Consider the following 24,930-nt stretch of genomic DNA (forward strand, 5'->3'; position numbering starts at 1 on the left):
ATAGTGGGATTGACCGTCACATTATACACCCCCACGGCTGGGAGGGCGAGCATGTTTAGCGCGACGCGGGCGCGCGAACCCGCGACCCTCGGATTACGAGTCGCACGCCTTACGCGCTAGGCCATGCCGGGCCTTGTTTGTTTTAAAATTCGCGCAAAGCTACACAAGGGTTATCTGTGCTAGCTGTCCCTAATTTAGCAGAGTAAGACTAAAAGGAAGGGAGCTAGTTATCACTACCCACCTTCAACTCTTGAGCTACTCTTTTACCAACGAATAGTGGGATTGACCGTTACATTATAACGCCCCCACGGCTGAAAGGGCGAGTATATTTTGTGCGACGGGTATTCGAATCCGCGACCCTCAGATTCGAGTGCCTTTGTGGCATTGCTCAAAAACAAACGAAGATAGTTTTAAAAAGAAACACATCTTTACATTAGTACTCAACCGATTATATTTGACAGTTGCCAATGTTAAATAATACAGGCCCCCTAGTGGCTCAGCGGTATGTCTGCGAATTTACAACGCTAAAAACCGGGTTTTAATACCCATGGTGGGCAGAGCACAGATAGCCCATTGTGTAGCTTTGTGGTTAATTCAAAACAACATAAACAATAGAGCATCATTCAAACGGAAGTAATTGTGTTTTATTATTTTTATTCAATATTTGTTGTAGTAATATTGTTACATGTCACACACTACTGATCATTGTATAGTAGTGCACGTGCTTTCTGATTAAGATTACTGGTCTTAGGTTAATTTAATTAATTTAGAAACCAAATGCAATTGAGTATTTACACCATCAATTAAGCTCTTCTAACAAATACGTTTTCCGAACCGTTAAGAAAACTAAAACATTTTATATTCTGGAGCACAGCTGAGTACTGTTTATGTATAAATATATCAAAAATGTCGTATGTAGGTTACGAATACCGAAACCTCGAAATAATTATTTTTAATGTTGTTATTTTTCTTACAGTCTATCACTTCCAATTTTGAACGGACAATAAATTAAATATTATATTTATAACTTATCCAGCTAGTAAATAGAAAGTGTTTCTTAAAACTAAATTATTAAAAAATACATCAAAATATACAACTCTCAAAACCTCTTGATGAAGCAAACAATACGACTAAAGTTTATTTGTCAACACTCAATAACCTGTAGAGATGTTTTCTTTATATCGTTCAGTTCATGGCCAAAGGTTTATTTAGTACCTTCGTATTATTGGGGGGCCATTAAAATCACTTGAATGTATAAGAAATTTAAAACATATTAATATAATATTAAATGCATACGATTTATTTAGATTAATACATGTTTTGTTTTCTTTTCATAAGAACAAAAAAAAACTTAATGAGAAAGCATTAGACTCATATATGTCACACAGAAGAAAAGAAACAATTGTTTCTGGAGGCCATAATGTTTTGATAGATAGTGGCATTGGATTGGCCTTGATCATGTAATGACGTAAATTTCATCATCTTTGGGGCGGAGATAAAATATGGCTTAACTTGAAAAAAATTTAAAAATTTGTTATCATGTGTAAGCACATTACATTTATATTACATCTGATAACAAAAGTAATCACGAAATTAATGGCCACCGTTAACATCTAAGTACCGTTTATTTTATCAGAAAGCAGTGAAATTACTACGACATAGGAATCACAAATTTAAACAAAGAATTGTCTTTACATAACAATTCCTTACCCTCGAGGCCCGGCATGACACGGTTAAGGCACTCGACTCGTAATCTGAGGGTCGCGGGTTCAAATCTCCCGTCGTACCAAACGTGCTCGCCCTATCAGATGTGGAAGCGTTATAATGTAACAGTAAATCCCATTATTTGTTGGTAAAAGAGTAACCTAAGAGTTGGCGGTGGGTGGTGATGACTAACTGCCTTCCCTTTAGTCTTACGCTGCAAAATTAGGGACGGCTAGCACAGACAGCTCTCGTGTAGCTTTGCGCGAAATTCAAGAGCAAACAATCCTCACCCTTAGTGGTGTAGGTCAAGATATACAACAGTTTGCTATACCGATGTAATAAAAATGGCTGACTTTGACCTTTGATTTGAATTCACCAAAAATTAACAATCCAATTCTTAGATGATACTGAACATTTCTACCAAATGTGATGAGAGTAAAATGACAGCTTTTCGAGTTATACTGTTCACACAGCACATACATAATACACATGCAGGGGTAAAACTAACTCCAGCCGTCGAACGGAGTAAAATATGTATCACATTTGGACGAGTGACGTCACATGACGTCATATATTTCCCCATTATTTTTCTAAATGTTTTTCCTGCTTCTTAATAATAATGACAATAACTAAACAAGAATTACCACATAAGTTGTTACAGAGCTCTGACTAAGGTTATACATATGTCTCTGAATAAAGTTACACATATTTCACTGACTGAGATTACCCATACGCAAAACGAAAGATATTTTCTGTACAATATAATGTTATATAATACAGCAGTGTTGAAGAAATTTTATTTGTGGAATTTGTTTCTAAACACCACACATACTCGTCACTAATTTAGAACTATTCAACATAGGGAAGACAACAGTTAGCAGCACCTGCCGCCTACACGGTTGCTCTTAATTGGAATGTAAATTCGTCTAGCACAGCTATAGCTCCCACCCTTTCACCAGAAGATACGGAATATATTTAGTGACACATCGTGGCTCAAACCTTAGACCTATTGAATATATGTCCAGCGTATTTTGAAAATAGAACCATCATTATGTATCTGAGAACAACTGGTATGGGTAGTAACACTTTTATTGATAAGGAGAAAGCAACGTTTCGATCTTCCTAGGTCATCTTCAGGTAGTCACTTTTCTTAACCTGAAGATGACCTAGGAAGGTCGAAACATTGTTCTCTCCTTATCAGCAACAGTGTTACTGAGATACATTTGTATTTCAAGTGAGTTTCTCGTAATCGAGAAGTACCATCATTATAACTCTCAACTTTAGTTAACACAAAATGAAGTGAAATTCCTGTTAAGATAAATAAAATAACGAACTATATTTCAAAAATATCTCATTATTAGCTCAATATTTCTCTTCTGCTGCTTGATAGAAGATGTAGAAGTTTAATAATCACATGTTTAACGGGATTAGTAAACTTGTAGAATATCGAAATATTGAGGTATTAAAGACCTGGAAACACAGGTTGTTATTTTATATCAACAGGAATACCAGTCTCCCTTTGTCTCCCCCTACCCTCCACAATCAACAGGAATACCAGTCTCAGTTTGTCTCCCCCTACCCTCCACAATCAACAGGAATACCAGTCTCAGTTTGTCTCCCCCTACCCTCCACGAAGGAAGACAGCACGTCGTGATTATGTATGTTTGTACTGCTTCCTCATAGTAAGATTTTTATTCGGACAGTTAAATTTTTAACACGTTTTAAACCTGTTGTTGTTATTTTGAATTAAGCACAAAGCTACACAATGGGCTATCTGTGCTCTGCCCACCACGGGTATCGAAACCTGGTTTTTAGCTTTGTAAATCCGCAGACATACCGCTGAGCCACTGGGGGACTGTTTTAAACCTATCTTAGTCCATACATTACTCGGATTTAGAATTTCAACTGTTGTTTGTTTGCCTTCTCTACTCGTCCCTAATTTAGAAGTTATAGACTAAAGTGAAAGCCAACACTCAGCACCAACTCTTAGGCTACTCTAATACCAATGAAAAGCGGAATTGACCATCACATTTTAACCCAGGTACAATTGGAGAAGTGCAAGGATCAGCTGTACAATGTGTTTAGTTTTGTAACGCATATTGGTGTTGAAATATTAACAGCCGAAACGTTACAATTCCTAAGAATCATACCTGTGATAAGTGTACTATAAACTATGTTTAAAGCGCCAGGTTTGGCCAAATAATTAGCATGTCCAGACTAATGGTTCGCGACATTGATGCATAAACACAATCTGAGGTTTGGGAAAGACTGAGAGAGATTTAAATCCTACTATTTGGTCAGACAAGAGTAGACGATGAGTTGGTTGTGGATGGCATGTGCTGAGTGTCTTCCCTCTGGTGTGCTAGCTCAAAATTAGGAACGTAGATTTCCACAAACGTTTTAAAACAAACAGGATTTATGTCGCCAAACTAGTCAACAGGATTATGCTAAGCACATTACGGACAAATCATTTAAAGAAAATACATTTGTATTTGGCTGGCGTATTTAGTTCAACATAAATTATATTTCCACTTACATCAATTAACGTTTGATTATATCTCTCTAGTGTTTAACTTCGTTACTTTAGCTATCTAAGGGTAAACACGGTGAACATTCGGTGGGCCAGCTGTAAGTAACGGACATTTACAACGCTACAATTTAGGGTTGGAGCCTTTCAAAGTATAGAAAGCGTACCGCACAGCTTTACGTTCAGAAACAATCTAGCATCAAATGTCTAAAACAGAAAAGCAAGAGAAACACAATCACTTCCATTTCGTAATTAACTGGCAGTATTTGTTTTGTGACGTCTAAAAATAAACCAGTAGACGTTTATACGTTGACCTACATAAATAGTAATACAATTGATACAACTATTGATAACTTTATAATTTTAATAAAAACAACAAATTAATAAAACAAAAAGTATTACTTATTAAGTTGCTAGATGGAGCCACAAGGAACATTACTGTGAAGTTCTCATAATTTATAAGCAATGAAGAAACATAATTAAAATTTTAAGGTTTGAGAGATCGAAATCGTATTTGGCGTCGATTTTGCGATAGTAAATATTAAAATAACAATATTTTTGTTGTTTAATTTAAGAGAGCATATCTCAGAGCTACAATGTCTCATCACTGCGATCACAGTTACGATTTATTTTTATGACTTAAGAAGCCTGATTCCAGTTAAAAACAAACAAACAAACAACGATTTTAAAAGATAGAATATTGATAGTCATGTTTTCATATATGTGATGAATTATCTTAGCTCTTCAGGTTGTCCCATTTTATCTGAAGGTGAGACATATATGGTGGACGATATATTGCTACATCTAATGATTAACGTATTTATTTGTGGCACTATAAAATAAAGTAGCTAGGATGTCAGAAATATGTTTATTCACGGTTAATCAGGTCAAGGTTTAATGCCAGCGAAGTCAGCTTTATGTATATAGGTTAATTGCATTACCTAAGAACATAACAACCTTTAATGTACACTGCTAGATCACAACAACTTCTATCTAAGGTGACACAAGTCCATTTCTTCGAAACACAAACCTGATGTTTTAATGACTGCAACACAATTATTGTAGACTACCAAAACAGAACACAAATACGATGACTGATATACAAACGTTGTATTTCATTTTGAGCTGAAACCGCGTGTTAGCTGTGTTGTTAAGAAACATAAAAAAAAACTTGAGTGTTTTTATCGCTATAACGAACCATTATGTTAATGCTCAACCAGTTTTGTGTTTAGGGTACTTAGTTAGCATTGTTGTGGAATAGCACCGTATTCACATTTGTATTATTGTGAAATAGGACTACATTTAGGTTTGTATTCTTGTGAAATAGGACTATATTATGTTTGTAAAAATATATGTAAAACGGCTCGTTTGGGTTTAGAAAATATGTTACGTAAAGAAGCGAACAACGTTTCGACATTCTTCAACCCAAACGAGCCGTGTTTACATATATTTTTCTCTACAAGTGGGTTTTCTCGACATTACTGACATACTATGTTTGTGTTGTTGTGGAACATAATTATATTATGGTTTTACTGTTGTGAAATAGGACTATATTATGATTGTATTGTTGTAAAATAGACCTATATTATGTTTCTATTGTTATTAAATCGAACTATATAATGGTTATATTGTTGTGAAATAGAACAAGATTCATGTTTGTATTGTTGTGAAATAGAACTATATTCATGTTTGTATTGTTGTGAAATAGAGCTATATTATGGTTGTACTGTTGTGAAATAGACCTATATTATGTTTCTATTGTTATTAAATCGAACTATATAATGGTTATATTGTTGTGAAATAGAACAAGATTCATGTTTGTATTGTTGTGAAATAGAACTATATTCATGTTTGTATTGTTGTGAAATAGAACTATATTATGGTTGTACTGTTGTGAAATAGACCTATATTATGTTTCTATTGTTATTAAATCGAACTATATAATGGTTATATTGTTGTGAAATAGAACAAGATTCATGTTTGTATTGTTGTGAAATAGAACTATATTCATGTTTGTATTGTTGTGAAATAGAACTATATTATGGTTGTACTGTTGTGAAATAGACCTATATTATGTTTCTATTGTTATTAAATCGAACTATATAATGGTTATATTGTTGTGAAATAGAACAAGATTCATGTTTGTATTGTTGTGAAATAGAACTATATTATGGTTGTACTGTTGTGAAATAGACCTATATTATGGTTGTACTGTTGTGAAATAGACCTATATAATGGTTATATTGTTATTAAATAGAACTATATAATGGTTATATTGTTGTGAAATAGAACAAGATTCATGTTTGTATTGTTGTGAAATAGAACTATATTATGGTTGTACTGTTGTGAAATAGACCTATATTATGTTTCTATTGTTATTAAATCGAACTATATAATGGTTATATTGTTGTGAAATAGAACAAGATTCATGTTTGTATTGTTGTGAAATAGAACTATATTCATGTTTGTATTGTTGTGAAATAGAACTATATTATGGTTGTACTGTTGTGAAATAGACCTATATTATGTTTCTATTGTTATTAAATCGAACTATATAATGGTTATATTGTTGTGAACTAGAACAAGATTCATGTTTGTATTGTTGTGAAATAGAACTATATTCATGTTTGTATTGTTGTGAAATAGAGCTATATTATGGTTGTACTGTTGTGAAATAGACCTATATTATGTTTCTATTGTTATTAAATCGAACTATATAATGGTTATATTGTTGTGAAATAGAACAAGATTCATGTTTGTATTGTTGTGAAATAGAACTATATTATGTTTGTATTGTTGTGAAATAGAGCTATATTATGGTTGTATTGTTGTGAAATAGACCTATATTATGTTTCTATTGTTATTAAATCGAACTATATAATGGTTATATTGTTGTGAAATAGAACAAGATTCATGTTTGTATTGTTGTGAAATAGAGCTATATTATGGTTGTACTGTTGTGAAATAGACCTATATTATGTTTCTATTGTTGTTAAATAGAACTATATAATGGTTATATTCTTGTGAAATAGAACAAGATTCATGTTTGTATTGTTTGAAATAGAACTATATTATGGTTGTATTGTTGTGAAATAGAACTATATTCATGTTTGTATTGTTGTGAAATAGAGCTATATTATGGTTGTACTGCTGTGAAATAGAACTATATTATGGTTGTACTGTTGTGAAATAGAACTATATTATGGTTATATTGTTGTGAAATAGAACTATATTATTGTTGTACTGTTGTGAAATAGAACTATATTATGGTTATATTGTTGTGAAATAGAACTATATTATGGTTTGTATTGTTGTGAAATAGAACTATATTATGTTTGTATTGTTGTGAAATAGAATTATATTATGGTTGTACTGTTGTGAAATAGAACTATATTATGGTTGTACTGTTGTGAAATAGAGCTATATTATGGTTCTGATGTTGTTGTGAAATAGAGCTATATTATGGTTCTGATGTTGTTGTGAAATTGAAGTATATTATGGTTGTATTGTTGTGAAATAGAACTATATTCATGTTTGTATTGTTGTGAAATAGAGCTATATTATGGTTGTACTGCTGTGAAATAGAACTATATTATTGTTTGTATTGTTGTGAAATAGAGCTATATTATGGTTGTACTGCTGTGAAATAGAACTATATTATTGTTGTAGTGTTGTGAAATAGAACTATATTATGGTTATATTGTTGTGAAATAGAACTATATTCATGTTTGTATTGTTGTGAAATAAAACTATATTCATGTTTGTATTGTTGTGAAATAGAATTATATTATGGTTGTACCGCTGTGAAATAGAACTATATTATGGTTTTACTGTTGTGAAATAGAACTACATTATGTTTCTATTGTTGTGAAACAGAACTAAAAATGGTTATATTGTTGTGAAATAAAACTATATTCATGTTTGTATTGTTGTGAAATAGAATTATATTATGGTTGTACTGCTGTGAAATAGAACTATATTATGGTTGTACTGTGGTGAAATAGAACTATACTATGGTTGTATTGTTGTGAAATAGAACTATACTATGGTTGTATTGTTGTGAACTAGAACTATATTATGGTTGTACTGCTGTGAAATAGAACTATATTATGGTTGTACTGTTGTGAAATAGAACTATACTATGGTTGTATTGTTGTGAACTAGAACTATATTATGGTTGTATTGTTGTGAAATAGAACTATATTCATGTTTGTGTTGTTGTTGTAAAATAGAACTATATTATGGTTGTATTGTTGTGAAATAGAGCTATATTATGGTTGTGTTGTTGTTGTGAAATAGAACTATATTATGGTTCTGATGTTGTTGTGAAATAGAACTATATTATGGTTGTATTGTTGTGAAATAGAATTATATTATGGTTGTATTGTTGTGATATAGAACTGTATTTTTATATTGTTGTGATATAGAACCTTGTACCTTTATATTGTTGTGATATAGAACTATGTATTTTTATATTGTTGTGATACAGAACTATGTATTTTTATATTGTTGTGATATAGAACTATGTATTTCTATATTGTTGTGATATAGAACTATGTATCTTTATATTGTTGTGATATAGAACTATGTATCTTTATATTGTTGTGATATAACATTATATTCATGATCGTTTCTTCTCAAGATATTGCAGTTCGAACAGAAACACTTTTCCTTATGTAAGTGTGGTTTTACACACAGTTACCACACTGAAAACTACTGGTATTTGAATCGAGTATGAAACACTAGGCGAATAAAACCCGTTTTATTTATAGCCATTTGTGTGTCAACGTTTTGTTTTTGGAATTTCGCACAAAGCTACTCGAGGGCTATCTGTGCTAGCAACTCCAAATAGATGATTTTGTTTTCTCAGCGATGGGTCGCGAACCATGTGTAAGACTATAGGGAAGGCAGCTAGTCATCACAACCCACTATGAACTTCTGGGCTACTCTTTAACCAACGAATAGTGGGATTGACCGTCACATTATAACGCCCCAACGACTTAAAGGACAAGCATGTATGTGGCGACGGTGATTCGAATCCCCGACCCTCAGAGTACAAATCGAGTGCTTAGACCACCTTGCCATTTCGGGTAATAAAGAAGTAAAACATGATAACAACACAACAACTGAAACTGAAAGTGATAACAGTTACCAAACAGTACAGAACAGACTTACAATTGACTTTTCATTTTGCTGCAGTTTTCGGCCCGACATGGTCAGGTGGTTAAGGCGCTCGACTCGTAATTCGAGGGTCACGGGTTTGAATCCCGGTCGCACCAGACATGCTCGCCCTTTCAGCCGTAGGGCCGTTATAATATGACGGTCAACCCCACTATTCGTTTGTAAAAGAGTAGTTCAAGAGTTAGCGGTGGGTGGTGATAACTAGTTGCCTTCCCTCTAGTCTTATTCTGTTAAATTAGGGACGACTAGCGTAGATAGCCCTGGTGTAGTTTTGCGCGAAATTAGAAAAGAAACAAACAAAACTTCAGATTTCGTGAGATTAACTACTGTTAACAGCGTTACTTATTGTTACTGTTATATTAACTTTAGAACACTATTATTATTAATCTTATATTAACTTTATAACATTATTACTGTTATATTAACAACGTTTCTTATTTTTTCTTTTATACCCACTTTAGAACATTATTATTGTTATAGTAACAACGATTATTATTATTAGTGTTATATTAACATCAGAACACTATTATTGTTATTGTTATTGTAAGAACGTTTTCGGCCCGGCATGGCCAAGCGTGTTAAGGCTTGCGACTCGTAATCTTAGGGTCGCGAGTTTGCATCCCCGTCGCGCCCAACATGCTCGCCCTTTCAGCCGTGGGGGCGTTATAATGTGACGGTGAATCCCACTATTCGTGGTATAAGTTGGCGGTGGGTGGTGTGACTAGCTGCCTTCCCTCTGGATGGCCTGGCATCGAGCGCAGGCGTGCGACTCGTTCGTTCGCGCCCGCGTGCGTAAACATGCTCGCCATCCCAGCCGTGGGGGCGTTATAAGTGACGGTGCCCAAGCCCAAGTTGGCGGTGGGTGGTGATGACTAGCTGCCTTCCCTCTAGTCTTACACTGCTAAATTAGGAACGGCTAGCACAGATACCCCTCGAGTATCTTTGTGCGAAATTCCAAAAAAAACAAACAAACAAAACTAGTCTTACACTGCTAAATTAGGGACGGCTAGCACAGATAGCCCTCGTGTAGCTTTGTGCGAGATTCACAAACAAAGAAAATTAATTAAGAACGTTTTTATTGTTACTCTTATATTAACTGTAGCTGTCCAATAATATTTTTCTTCTTTCGTCTCTTAACTAGCCGTTTTTTATAGGAATCATGCGAGTTTGTAGAACTTTCAACAATATTCTCGCTTGCTTTTGTTAAACAAGTATTGTTCTTATTTAGACTCAAGAACGTTCTACAAATTTTGAGAACAGGCGGGACTTGCGCAATACAGTCAGTAAAATACGTCACATGCAAAAAAGAAAATTATAGAGAAAAACGTACGTTCTAAAGTAAATATACAACAGTGAATACGTTGTAAACGTTATACACACAATTCTAACAAATTTATTATATGACAAGGGACCTTATACCTCTTTGGCTCAGCAGTAATTTATAGAGCTTATAACACTAAAATTTGAGGTTCGAAAACCAGTGCAGATAGTTGATTTTGTAGCCATGATCTTAAACGCAAGAGAAAAACAAAATAATTGCAGTTAAAATGTTCTTTATAATAATTCGTTTGGGGTCACTTGTGCATTATTAGTGTAAGTGTCAATCTGACTTTTCAACAACAACAGAAGCCCAAGAGTTGGCGGTGGGTAGTTTTGATTAGCTATATTCTCTGAAGAATATCGTTGCAAAATTACGAACTGTTAGCCATTGCACAGCTTCAAGGGTCAATCAACAAAAAACAACAGGTAAAATATTTAAACTTAAAATCTTTAATTTGGTAAAATGTTTCTAACCAGATTCGACGACCGCCATATTGATCTCTCAAAGAAATCACAGAATTGGGACTTTCAAAACTTTGTGAATCCTTCTATAATATATTTCAATGTGTAAGATTGAGACTTTTTAAAACTATTTTCATTGTGCTTAGAATAACAGATAAATATGCTTATTTTTGGCTCTCTTCCATTTTTGTTTTCTTTTCTCTATTTTGCGTATCGACGGAAACAGAGTTTCGGATCGAAGCGGAGGTCGTTTCGGGCTAATAGATTCACCATACTTGGAAGAAAAAGCTGTTGGCTTATATATATTACTTTTTAACTTAAGTAAATGCACCACATAATTTCGAACCCAGAACTAAATACAGACGTCATGATTAGTTTTATTAAACTAACTACATAATTCATGACTAGTCATAGTAAACTAACTACAGACGTCATGACTAGTTTTAGTAAAGTAACTACATAATTAATGACTAGTCCTAGTAAACTAACTACAGAGAGTCATGATTAGTTTTAGTAAACTAACTACATAATCCATGACTATTTCTAGAAATCTAGCTACGTAATCCATGACTGGTTCTGTTAAACTAACTACAGAGAGTCATGACTAGTTCTTGTACACAAACTACAGAGTCATGACTAGTCCTAGTAAACTAAATACAAGAGTCATAACTCGTTCTAGTAATAATCCGATTAGTTTTTACTAATCAGGACTAGTCAGTAATTGTACTCTCTAGGTTGCTGCTCCAGTTAAGGAACACATAAGCTGAAGCGTCAAATACACAGTTTTCTATACAATGTATTCGTGGTATCTTATTATAAAAGTAGCTCAAGGCATTACATAAAAAGTAGAAACATATATTTGTTCAATATGATATAATAACATAATATTAAGATAATTCTGGGACTTTTATTCAAGAAACAAGTAAATTCCTCTTTTATATCTATTTTTAAACTAAAAAGATAACATTTATTTCTGTCGTATATAATAGTTCTACATATATTTTAGAATTCAAATGATGCTGGCCAGGTGGTTAAGACACTCGGCTCGTAATATGAGGGTCACGGGTTTGAATCCCCGTCACCCAAAACATGCTCGCCCTTTCAGCCCGTGGGGGCGTTATAATGTTTCGGTCAATCCCACTGTTCGTTGGAAAAAGAGTAGCCCAAGAGTTTGCGGTGGGTGGTGATGAGTAGCTGCCTTCCCTCTAGTCTTGCCCTCCGCTAATACAGCGGTAAGTCTACGGATTTAGAACGCTAAAATCAGGGGTTCGCTGCCCCTCGGTGAGCTCAGCAGATAGCCCGATGTGGCTTTGCTATAATAAAAACACATACAAACACACACCCTCTACTCTTACACTGCTAAATTAGGGACGGCTAGCGCAGATAGCCCTCGCGTAGCTTTGCACGAAATTAAAAATAAAAAAAGTCCGTAAAATTACCGCTGTTCCAGTGGGGGACGACATATTTCAAGTGAGAACATGGTTTATTATAAAAAAAAAAACAGACTGACGGATAAAAAATATTTTAAATACGACTAGTAATAGATCCTACAGGATGCTTGTATTATTATTATATTACTATATAGACAAAACATTTTTTATTTGTATGATAACGGTTATCTGCGCATAATAATTAATTTGTAGGATCGTGGAATATACAGTTTTCCTAGAAATTAGTTGAAATAATATAATTTCTAATTAGTAACTTTCTAAACCATAATAATGACAACGTCTTTCATATCTGGTTTTAGTAAAAATATGTCAAAGAAATTAATATAATATCGACAGGTTTGTTTTAAGCTGCTCCCAGACAGCAACCATTCACGATGTTCAAACAGTAATTAGTGGACCATTTTTTTATTTTGGTCAGTTTGTGTAGGGCACTTCCTTGGGGCAATAGACCCTGCAGACCACCATTAGGAGCTGTTCCATCCGATTTTGCTTGTCAGCATAAAAACAAACAAACAAACATCGGAATTAATGCGTTGCGATTTGGAGTTTGGATCAACCTGCTGACCACACTGGTAAGAACAACTGATCCACGACAGAGCTAGAAGCCAACGATTCCCTGTCTTATAGCACATGATAAAGTAATTACTTACCTACACATGCTACACTGAAGATATATATATATATATTACTTTAATTGTCTGTCCTTTATTACCCCCCACCCCGGCGGAACATTTCATAACACAGAGATATAATTCATCTTTCGAAACTACCCAATTCCAAGTGAAAAACACCGAAACACACTAACGAGTTCTGTAATCTAGGTGACGTGCACGAGATAGTATAAAAAAGCAAAAATCCAAAGAAGAAAACGAAAAGACGATAAACGGATATATGCATGGAGGACATAGAATATGTCAGTAATCACTAATCCGGATATACGATGTTCTCTCTGATGTTGAGCAGATGTTGATCACGGGCTTCCGGATCAAAAATTACATGAGATATATAAAAGGTTAAATTAAAAAAACAAAAGACTAAATAATGGTTACTTCATTAGGGTTCACAGACTAAATAATGGTTACTTCATTAGGGTTCACATAATCGTTTAACATACGATTACACCAATTAGGACATAGTCGAAACAAAGAAGTTATGAAACCATGTTAAAAATACAATCAACACACAAGACACAATAATAGGGCTTCCGTATGCGGGCTAAAATATTTTTATATTTGCTGTGATAGACGTTAAATATATCGACGAATATACCAAGATTTTAACATCGCATAAAATATACGTCAGTTTTTGTCACATTGTATAATCTGATCAGAAAGGTTTAAGAGAGCCAGATAAATGTAATGTTAATCACATATTTGTCCTGAATGCAGTAAGCTGTATCTCCCACACATCACCTTGCTTGTCGGGTTGTTTAATACCCGCTTTGACGAAAAGCTTAGCTATATTTAGCACTGAAATATAGAATAATAAGAGAGAATAGAGAAGTGATTATTGGTTTTGTTATTTTCAGAAATCTGTAATATTTAATGAACGATTTACTATTTACTGTTGATCTGAATATATTTATTTGTATATTTAATGTCACTGAAACATAAAATAAATATGTTTAATATATATACATAATGCAAGAAGTAAAGCTTATACCACCAACGCGTGGAATTTATGGTACCACTAATATTAACATATGGTGAATTTCAAGCCAACTGTTCTGATATTAAAGGCACCAGTAATTGTAATGATGAAACTGAAGCGAACACTTAGTGGTATTTAAGGTGCCACTACCCTCTCTTAAGGTGTAAAAAACTCACACCAGTAATTCAATATATTTAACATCTGACTTATTTTTAAATAAGAGGAAAGCAGGTGATTAAAGAATTGAAAAAAACAATATTCATGTGGATGTAATAATTATAACACTAAATAAAATACGAAAGCCCAACACTAAAACATCTGTGTCTCTCTGTAGTAACTGTTTGAATAAAACAATAGAGGAACAATATATTTTGAGTTTTTTATACTTATTTACGTCTCCGAAGTTTATCATCTTTTCCGATCCATTGTTACTAACCTTTCTTATAGAAAACAACTACAAAGCCTAATGTCCAAAGTATATAATCCATTTTGCACTCCGTAATAGAATTTTAGTTAGAGAATTGCAAGTTGAAACGTAGTATAGATATAAAAGACGTAATTTTGAATTAAAAAGACCTGAGATGTATTTAAACAAATAAACCAATGTCAAATATATATGTGTAGAAGTAGCACATTGGCACACAGATATGTCAGGAGGAGCAGAAACAATATGAGTAATCCTAATGAAAACTAAACATGTGACAATCAACCAATTTAAAATTAACAAGTTTTCTTCCTTTCACGTGAAACTACTCTAGAGTATAATGGATTGAGTAATAAAACTAGGTGATGAATGCGTCGGTTTCCTGTTTGTAACGGATGAATTTAATAAATTAATTTGTTTAAGAACTTTCCGTAAATATTTTTGTGGTTAACTGTTCCTAAAGTTGAACTGATGTACCAATAAGATGGTTTGAATTTCGCGCGAAGCTACACGAGAGCTATCTACACAAACCGTCCCTAATGTAAGACTAGAGGGAAGGCAGCTAGTCATCACCACTCACCGCCAACTCTTGGGCTACTCTTTTACCAACGAATAGTGGGATTGATCGTCACCTTATAACGACTGAAAAGGCGAGCATGTTTGGTGCAACGGGGATTCGAACCCGCGACCCTCGGATTATGAGTCAAACGCCTTAACACACTTAGTCATGCCGGGTCTTTACCATTATATAGTAATAATTCCGTGTATAAAATATATCAGAGTTATATCTGTATACATTGTTAGAAAATACTTTGAAACAGTGGAATGATCTCCAGAATAACATGAAAATGTAGTAATATTTACAAGTGTTTCCAGTGAGTGAAACAGTAAATTATTGGAACACCACCTACACGTAGGAAATTTATTTGAACCATGTTTTCTAAACAATTTTGAAAAGGACATTGTAAACAAGGATAAATAATAGATCGACCAAGTAGAAGTCTGAGTCGTAAAAACAATATCCTAGTTCTAGAGTTTGTCCAACCAGATGGAGAGACACGTAAATAATTCGACATTATGTGTAAATTGATAACGTAACAACAAGAGAACGATCAGTCATGCATATATATATATATATATATTATTTTTCTTATAACCAAAGATGGCAATTTCTGTTGGTTACAAGCCATCGTCTACACCTAATAAGACAAGAATGGTATGACTCATTACTCTAACCAAGTTTCGCACAATGATTTTGTACTTGGCGAGACTTATGTTGTGATAACACATCGCAGTCGTGTTTGAAAATTAACATTTCCACATAATATGTGTGTGAGAATGTGTACACCCCAGGTCATCAGTCTTAAGATCCTTATAAAAAGAATGAAAGAAGGTTGTTGTAAGAATTGTTAATTTCCACCATTGTGTATGTGTGGATGTATGCAGGATGAAGTGTGCGTCGTAATGGTGAATATGAGATTAAGTGTGTGTCGTAATGGTGAATATGAGATGAAGTGTGTGTCGTAATGGTGAATATGAGATGAAGTGTGTGTTGTAATGGTGAATATGAGATGAAGTGTGTGTCGTAATGGTGAATATGAGATGAAGTGTGTGTCGTAATGGTGAATATGAGATAAGCGTCGTAATGGTGAATATGAGATGAAGTGTGTCGTAATGGTGAATATGAGATGAAGTGTGTGTCGTAATGGTGAATATGATGATGTGCGTGTCGTAATGGCGAATATGAGACGAAGTGCGTCGTAATGGCGAATATGAATATGAGACGAAGTGTGTGTCGTAACGGCGAATATGAGACGAAGTGCGCGTCGTAATGGCGAATATGAGAGCGCAATCGTAACGGCGAATATGAGACGAAGCGCGTGTCGTAACGGCGAATATGAGATCATGCGCAACGCAACGGCGAATATGAGACGAAGTGTGTGTCGTAACGGCGAATATGAGACGAAGTGTGCGTCGTAACGGCATACACAACACAAAAACGTGCGTCGTAACGGTGAATATGAGATGAAGCTGCGCGTCGTAATGGCGAATATGAGACGAAGTGCGCGTGTCGTAACGGCGAATATGAGACGAAGTGTGTGTCGTAACGGCGAATATGAGATCATGCGCAACGTAACGGCGAATATGAGATGAAGTGTGCGTCGTAATGGTATACATAACATAAAATGTGCGTCGTAATGGTATACATAACATAAAATGTGTGTCGTAATGGTGTATGTAGATGAAGGGTGTATCATAACGGTAGAAATAAATACGTGTGTGTATCATAAGGGTATATATATATATCCTATAAAAAGGATGAAATACGTGTTAAAATGGTGCGCATATATATATAAGATGAAATACGTCTGTTATAATGTTACATACAGCATGAAACACGTGTGTTATAACGTCATTACAGCATGAAACACGTGTGTTATAACGTCACACATACAGCATGAAACACGTGTGTTATAACGTCACGCACAGCATGAAAACACGCGTGTTATAACGTTACATACAATACATAAAACAACCTGTGTTATAACGTTACATACAGCATGAAACACGTGTGTTATAACGTTACATACAGCATAAAACTGTGTTATAACGTTACATGCATGAAATACGTGTGTTATAACGTTACATACAGCATGAAATACGTCTGTTATAATGTTACGTACAGCATGAAATACGTGTGTTATAATGTTACATACAGCATAAAATACCTGTGTTATAATGTTACATACAGCATGAAATACGTGTGTTATAATGTTACATACAGCATAAAATACCTGTGTTATAATGTTACATACAGCATGAAATACGTGTGTTATAATGTTACATACAGCATGAAATACGTCTGTTATAATGTTACATACAGCATGAAATACGTGTGTTATAATGTTACATACAACATGAAATACGTGTGTTATAATGTCACGTATATGTATATAAGACGAAATACATTTGCTACAATGATACGTATAGCATCTGATCTCAACATGAGGGTGAAACAATACAGACCTCAAAACAACCTCTCGATCCTCAGTTTGTCTATTCCTAAGTTAACACAGTTATTGTCCTGTGACCTCTATAATTAAAAAAGAGAAACAAATCAGCAAGTAATCTGATTTCTGTGTACATGTGTTTCACTTATCGAACAGAAGATCGTATACGATACGATAGAAAATGTGAGATATTTCCTGGACAACCGCTACATGAACGTTTCGTTTAGCTGTTGTATTTTGATTATGCTTTTAATATCAATAAATATTAATGTTTCTTTCCCTTTTCATGGTTGTTTAACTTTCTACTTGACAAAACATTTTTGCCGGACTGGACTACTCAGGTCAAAGAAATATCATGTACTAATTTTAGGCTTAGGTTCATTTCATTTTATGAGGCAACACTCTTTATCACGTATTTTCGAGAAATGTTGTCCAAATTGAAACAAAGACAAATTTATACCAATGCTACAGTAAATAATGGAAAGAATGTAAGTAGTTTAGGAATATGTTCTACAAACATTTAATAACATTTTTATCACTTGTGAATTGAAAGTGATGCTGCCTGTTTCACTATATTTAATAACATTTTTATCTCTTGTGAAACAAAAGTGATGCTGGCTGTTTCACTCTATTTAATAACATTTTTATCTCTTGTGAAACAAAAATGATGCTGGTTGTTTCACTCTATTTAATAACATTTTCATCTCTTGTGAAACAAAAGTGATGCTGGCTGTTTCACTCTATTTAATAACATTTTTATCTCTTGTGAAATGAAAGTGATGCTGGTTGTTTCACTCTTTTAAGATTTCACAACTGTTTTCGGAGAGTCAATGGTGCATTTATTTATTTACATTTTTAATGTAAACTGACGACACTAAGAGACAACTTTCTGGCAAATTATCTCTAATTTCCTCTACATACTCTGATATATAATCACTTATCATGATTCGAGCGTAACACAAAAATCTAGCTACTTATACAAACTAATTACCGACTTATACTCACTTTTAACACACAAATCTACCTACTTATTCAAACTAATTACTGACTTATAGACACTTTTAGCACAGAAATCTAGCTACTTATTCAAACTAATTACCGACTTATACTCACTTTTAACACACAAATCTACCTACTTATTCAAACTAATTACTGACTTATACTCACTTTTAACACACAAATCTACCTACTTATTCAAACTAATTACTGACTTATACTCACTTTGAACACACAAATCTACCTACTTATTCAAACTAATTACTGACTTATAAACACTTTTAGCACAGAAATCTAGCTACTTATTCAAACTAATTACTGAATTATACACACTTTTAGCACAGAAATCTAGCTACTTATTCAAACTCATTACTGACTTATACTCACTTTTAACACACAAATCTACCTACTTATTCAAACTAATTACTGACTTATACTCACTTTTAACACACAAATCTACCTACTTATTCAAACTAATTACTGACTTATAAACACTTTTAGCACAGAAATCTAGCTACTTATTCAAACTAATTACTGAATTATACACACTTTTAGCACAGAAATCTAGCTACTTATTCAAACTAATTACTGAATTATACACACTTTTAACACACAAATCTACCTACTTATTCAAACTAATTACTGAATTATACACACTTTTAGCACAGAAATCTAGCTACTTATTCAAACTAATTACTGAATTATACACACTTTTAGCACAGAAATCTAGCTACTTCTTCAAACTAATTACTGAATTATACACACTTTTAGCACAGAAATCTAGCTACTTATTCAAACTAATTACTGAATTATACACACTTTTAGCACAGAAATCTAGCTACTTATTCAAACTCATTACTGACTTATACTCACTTTTAACACACAAATCTACCTACTTATTCAAACTAATTACTGAATTATACACACTTTTAGCACAGAAATCTAGCTACTTATAAAACTAATTACTGACTTATACACACTTTTAGCACAGAAATCTACCTACTTCTTCAAACTCATTACTGAATTATACTCACTTTTAGCACAGAAATCTAGCTACTTCTTAAAACTAATTACTGAATTATACACACTTTTAGCACAGAAATCTAGCTACTTATTCAAACTAATTACTGAATTATACACACTTTTAGCACAGAAATCTAGCTACTTTTTCAAACTCATTACTGACTTATACACACTTTTAGCACAGAAATCTAGCTACTTCTTCAAACTCATTACTGACTTATAAACACTTTTAGCACAGAAATCTAGCTACTTCTTCAAACTCATTACTGACTTATACACACTTTTAGCACAGAAATCTAGCTACTTCTTCAAACTCATTACTGACTTATACACACTTTTAGCACAGAAATCTAGCTACTTCTTCAAACTCATTACTGACTTATAAACACTTTTAGCACAGAAATCTAGCTACTTCTTCAAACTCATTACTGACTTATACACACTTTTAGCACAGAAATCTAGCTACTTCTTCAAACTCATTACTGACTTATACACACTTTTAGCACAGAAATCTAGCTACTTCTTCAAACTCATTACTGACTTATACACACTTTTAGCACAGAAATCTAGCTACTTATAAAACTAATTACTGACTTATACATAGTTTTAGCACAGAAATCTAGCTACTTATTCAAACTAATTACTGAATTATACACACTTTTAGCACAGAAATCTAGCTACTTATTCAAACTAATTACTGAATTATACACACTTTTAGCACAGAAATCTAGCTACCTATTCAAACTAATTACTGAATTATACACACTTTTAGCACAGAAATCTAGCTACTTCTTCAAACTAATTACTGAATTATACACACTTTTAGCACAGAAATCTAGCTACTTATTCAAACTAATTACTGAATTATACACACTTTTAGCACAGAAATCTAGCTACTTATTCAAACTAATTACTGAATTATATACACTTTTAGCAGAGAAATCTAGCTACTTATTCAAACTAATTACTGACTTATACACACTTTTAGCAGAGAAATCTAGCTACTTCTTCAAACTAATTACTGACTTATACACACTTTTAGCAGAGAAATCTAGCTACTTCTTCAAACTCATTACTGACTTATACACACTTTTAGCACAGAAATCTAGCTACTTATTCAAACTCATTACTGACTTATAAACACTTTTAGCACAGAAATCTAGCTACTTATTCAAACTAATTACTGACTTATAAACACTTTTAACACACAAATGTACCTCCTTACGTACATGTTTAACACCATAACAGTTGTCTTCCAACATAGATAGGTGCTCAACAGTGGAAGCAATGAAACAATGATGATAGAACTTAACTACCTCACATAAAAACATAGAATATATAGACTTACTTAGGCTTATAACGAGCCTGAATATATGCATATGTAAGATTTAAATTACAGTTACAACTCCTTTTTTATGTTCAAAAGCATTAAGCGAAATTTCCACACAAATATGACTTAGCGCTAACACAGTAATCCGTTTCAGTGAAGTCCGGGGCATGCTATTCTTGATACGTGATACGGCGTTATGACAAACGTACCGTTGTTTCAAACCTGGTATTACTTGGAACACGTTGTTCTGTTAAACACGAATGAAAAGTGAAATTTGTTTCAAACACAGAGTTTTTCAAATAAAACATGAAATTACTTCAAACACGAGTCAAATATGAAACTGTTTTAAACATGGCGTTGATTCGAATAAAATATTAAGTCAAACATGAAACTGTTTCAAGTATGAATCAAACGTGATGCTGTGTCAAACATGACGTTGTGTCCAAGAGGGTGTTGTATGAGTTAGAAAGATACCCATCATGGTGTCCGAACCACGCAAGACTTTCACCTTCTTATGCAGTCAGGGTTTACAGTATGATTGTGATACCAACTTCATTACATTGAAAATGCTGCCCGATAGATGGCAGATAAATTCAGGTCACAATTATAGTGTAAAAGTTTATTTAGAGGTGACTATGTTAAATGCTATTTATTCACCGCCAATGATAACGATATCTTCTAGGACTAACTCTTGTGTCCAAGCCATTAGTCAACACTGGTAGATTAAGGTAACTATGTGTCACACATGCACGTGTGTACAATGATAAAAGGTCAACTTGTTTGGTGCTAGTATTCGTATGTTTCTGTGAAACCTATTCAGTACAAGATCTCGAGACATCGTATTAACTTATGAATAATGATAAATCTCCGCTACTATAGAAACATTAAGAAAAATATACAATTAACTGGGGACTATTCTGTCACATATGACGGAATAACAAAAGTAATTGACTCGGCATGGCAAGGATGTTAGGGTGCTTGGCTCACTGTCTGAGGGTCGAGGGTTGAAATCCCGGTCCCACCAAACACTCTTGTCTTTTCAATGTTGGAGTTGTTATAACGTGACGGTCAATCCCACTGTTCGTTGGTGAAATAGTATTCCAATAGCTGGGGGTGGGTAATGATACTAGCTGCTTTGCCTTTTGTCTCACATTAATAAACTGGGGACGGCTAACGCAGACAGATCTCGTGTAGCTTTGCGCAAAATTCGAAGCAAACCCAACTAAAAGAAACTATGTATATATATTAATCCATGATATCAAACAGATATTCATGGTACTAAATCTAGTATTATTAAGTCTAGCCAACATTGGGTGTACATAGATACTTTTATATATCCGTAATAACAGAGTTCAAAGCATTTATTGGCATTTCGAGAAACCGTTCGGTTAATTAAACTCTATAGTGTTTCAGTACCATTTTAGTTAGTCTAGAAAGTTCTAATCTCGTGCTGGAGAAATGAAGAAAATATTGGGAAAAAAAAGATTCTTCATCATTGTCGAGTTGACGATAACAGCGTATAAGAAGATGGCCACAGAGCCTGTTACCTGATACGTTAATATTTATTTGCAGACTAAGTTATAGATGAAATGGATGTTACGTAGCGGTAGACGGATTTTGCTGCTAAAAAATACATTATTAATCAGGGAACCGGCTTCTAACAAACACATAAATAAATTCTAAACGAGCCAAATGATCTGACAGGATCGGTAATTTATAGACAATCAACAGAAATTTAAGAGCGGCTGAGTGCAGTGACTGACTTACCTGGCTGCCGTCACCGAGCGCGGTGACCCCTGTCTCACTGTGGCTCCTTCCGTGAGCAGATCAAAGCCGTCCGAAGGTAAGGGTGCCATGACCGGAGGGGCCATCGTCCTCAACTAAATCTGTTAGGGAAACAGCCCCGAAATGGCGTGCATCCTCTTCTATCCGGGAAGGTCTCCGATTGTTCGTTCCTAAACTTACTTCGAAATTGACTTATAGTTTATGATATAAAGTGTAGTTCGCACATCCTTAGACTATCACGAGTCTGATCCTTCTCTTCAATCAAAACAGAAACCGAATGAAAACCAGTAAAAACACCACCGAGTCTTTCGACTTTCTGGCTCGAGCGCACTCGGTGGCAATGCTAACAAATGGTATCCAAACGCAGCGCACGGCGTTTCTTGTATTCATTTGTAATTATATGGAAAGTGCGGGTTCATCTGCATCGCAATAGGGTCGTTGCTGTTAGATAATTATCAACCTAATTCAAATCATCAGTGAAGGCGTGGAAGAAGCTAGCTAAGTGAATGAATTAAAAGCGGTTCTCTCTGCGCTGCCGCGTTAAAAAGAGCCGAGTCGATGGTTGCACGTCAAATAAAAGCCAGCCCAGGCTCGCCAGCGGTCTCATTTACAACTTCATTCTTATGTATTCACTGAATATAAATTTGAAGCTTTGGCAAAAGCAGAACCCGGGATCGAATCTCATGGAATTCTATAAAGTACTAATACATTCTTTTTTTTCATTACAAATGTCTTTTTGTTTTGATAAACATATTCTCGGGGTGAAGAGAATACGACGGCGCCTGGTGCATACCAAGTGCGAAACAGGGCAAGACACGGCCCGAGTAGCACTAGAACACTCGAGGGTTACGTTGGCTCACTTCCACTGAGCGTTATTAATACTGCTAACGTTGGGTGTGTTCTTACTTTTATTTACATTATAATGAGACGTGTGTGCAGACTTGCTCTGCGAATTCTAAAAATGTTTAATGGACGTAAATTTATTTCATTTTTCATCTTTTTTTACTTAGTGAAATAAGTATGTTTAGAGAAAATGTATTTCAAGTAGTAGAGTTACTCCAGAGAGCAGTACTGGGGCGTAAAAACCAAGTAGTAGAGTTACTCCAAAGAGCAGTACTGGGGCGTAAAAACCAAGTAGTAGAGTTACTCCAAAGAGCAGTACTGGGCCGTAAAAACCAATTAGTAAAGTTACTCCAGAGAGCAGTACTGAGGCGTAAAAACCAAGTAGTAGAGTTACTCCAGTGAGCAGTACTGGGGCGTAAAACCAAGTAGTAGAGTTACTCCAGAGAGCAGTACTGGGGCGTAAAAACCAAGTAGTAGAGTTTCTCCAGAGAGCAGTACTGGGGCGTAAAAACGAAGTAGTAGAGTTACTACAGAGAGCAGTACTGGGCCGTAAAAACCAAGTGGTAGAGTTACTCCAAAGAGCAGTACTGGGCCGTAAAAACCAATTAGTAAAGTTACTCCAGAGAGCAGTACTGAGGCGTAAAAACCAAGTAGTAGAGTTACTCCAGTGAGCAGTACTGGGCCGTAAAAACCAAGTAGTAGAGTTACTCCAGAGAGCAGTACTGGGCCATAAAAACCAAGTAGTAGAGTTACTCCAGAGAGCAGTACTGGGGCATAAAAACCTTGTAGTAGAGTTACTCCAGAGAGCCGTACTGGTCCGTAAAAACCAAGTAGCAGAGTTACTCCGGAGAGCAGTACTGGGTTGTAAAAACCAAGTAGTAGAGTTACTTCAGAAAGCAGTACTAGGCCGTAAAAACCAAGTAGTAGAATTACTCCAGAGAGCAGTACTGTGGCGTAAAAACCAAGTAGTAGAGTTACTCCAGAGAGCAGTACTGGGCCGTAAAAACCAAGTAGTAGAGTTACTTGAGAGAGCAGTACTAAGGCGTTAAAACCAAGTAGTAGAGTTATTCGAGAGAGCAGTACTGGGCCGTAAAAACCAAGTAGTAGAGTTACTCCAGAGAGCAGTACTGGGGCGTAAAAACCAAGTAGTAGAGTTACTCCAGAGAGCAGTACTGGGGCGTAAAAACCAAGTAGTAGAGTTACTCCAGAGAGCAGTACTGGGC

At 34.6% G+C, this 24,930-nt stretch overlaps 1 protein-coding gene across 7 annotated transcripts in view; it reads right to left on the bottom strand.

The window, feature by feature from the left end:
* LOC143251207 (uncharacterized) overlaps nucleotides 1-23,673 on the bottom strand; it is a 456,539-nt gene extending 432,866 nt beyond the window's left edge. For 6 of the 7 annotated variants that reach the window (XM_076502633.1, XM_076502637.1, XM_076502632.1 and 3 more), the window contains exon 1: nucleotides 22,847-23,662. In XM_076502633.1, coding sequence (XP_076358748.1) covers nucleotides 22,847-22,950 — 104 coding nt within the window. In that variant the 5' untranslated portion in view covers nucleotides 22,951-23,662. Of the gene's footprint in view, nucleotides 1-22,846 lie in introns of all 7 variants that reach the window. The other variant, XM_076502640.1, reaches the window with a different exon arrangement.
* Nucleotides 23,674-24,930: the final 1,257 nt, after the last annotated feature.

This window comes from Tachypleus tridentatus, chromosome 5, assembly GCF_004210375.1.
Source record: "Tachypleus tridentatus isolate NWPU-2018 chromosome 5, ASM421037v1, whole genome shotgun sequence".
Lineage (NCBI taxonomy): Eukaryota > Metazoa > Arthropoda > Merostomata > Xiphosura > Limulidae > Tachypleus > Tachypleus tridentatus.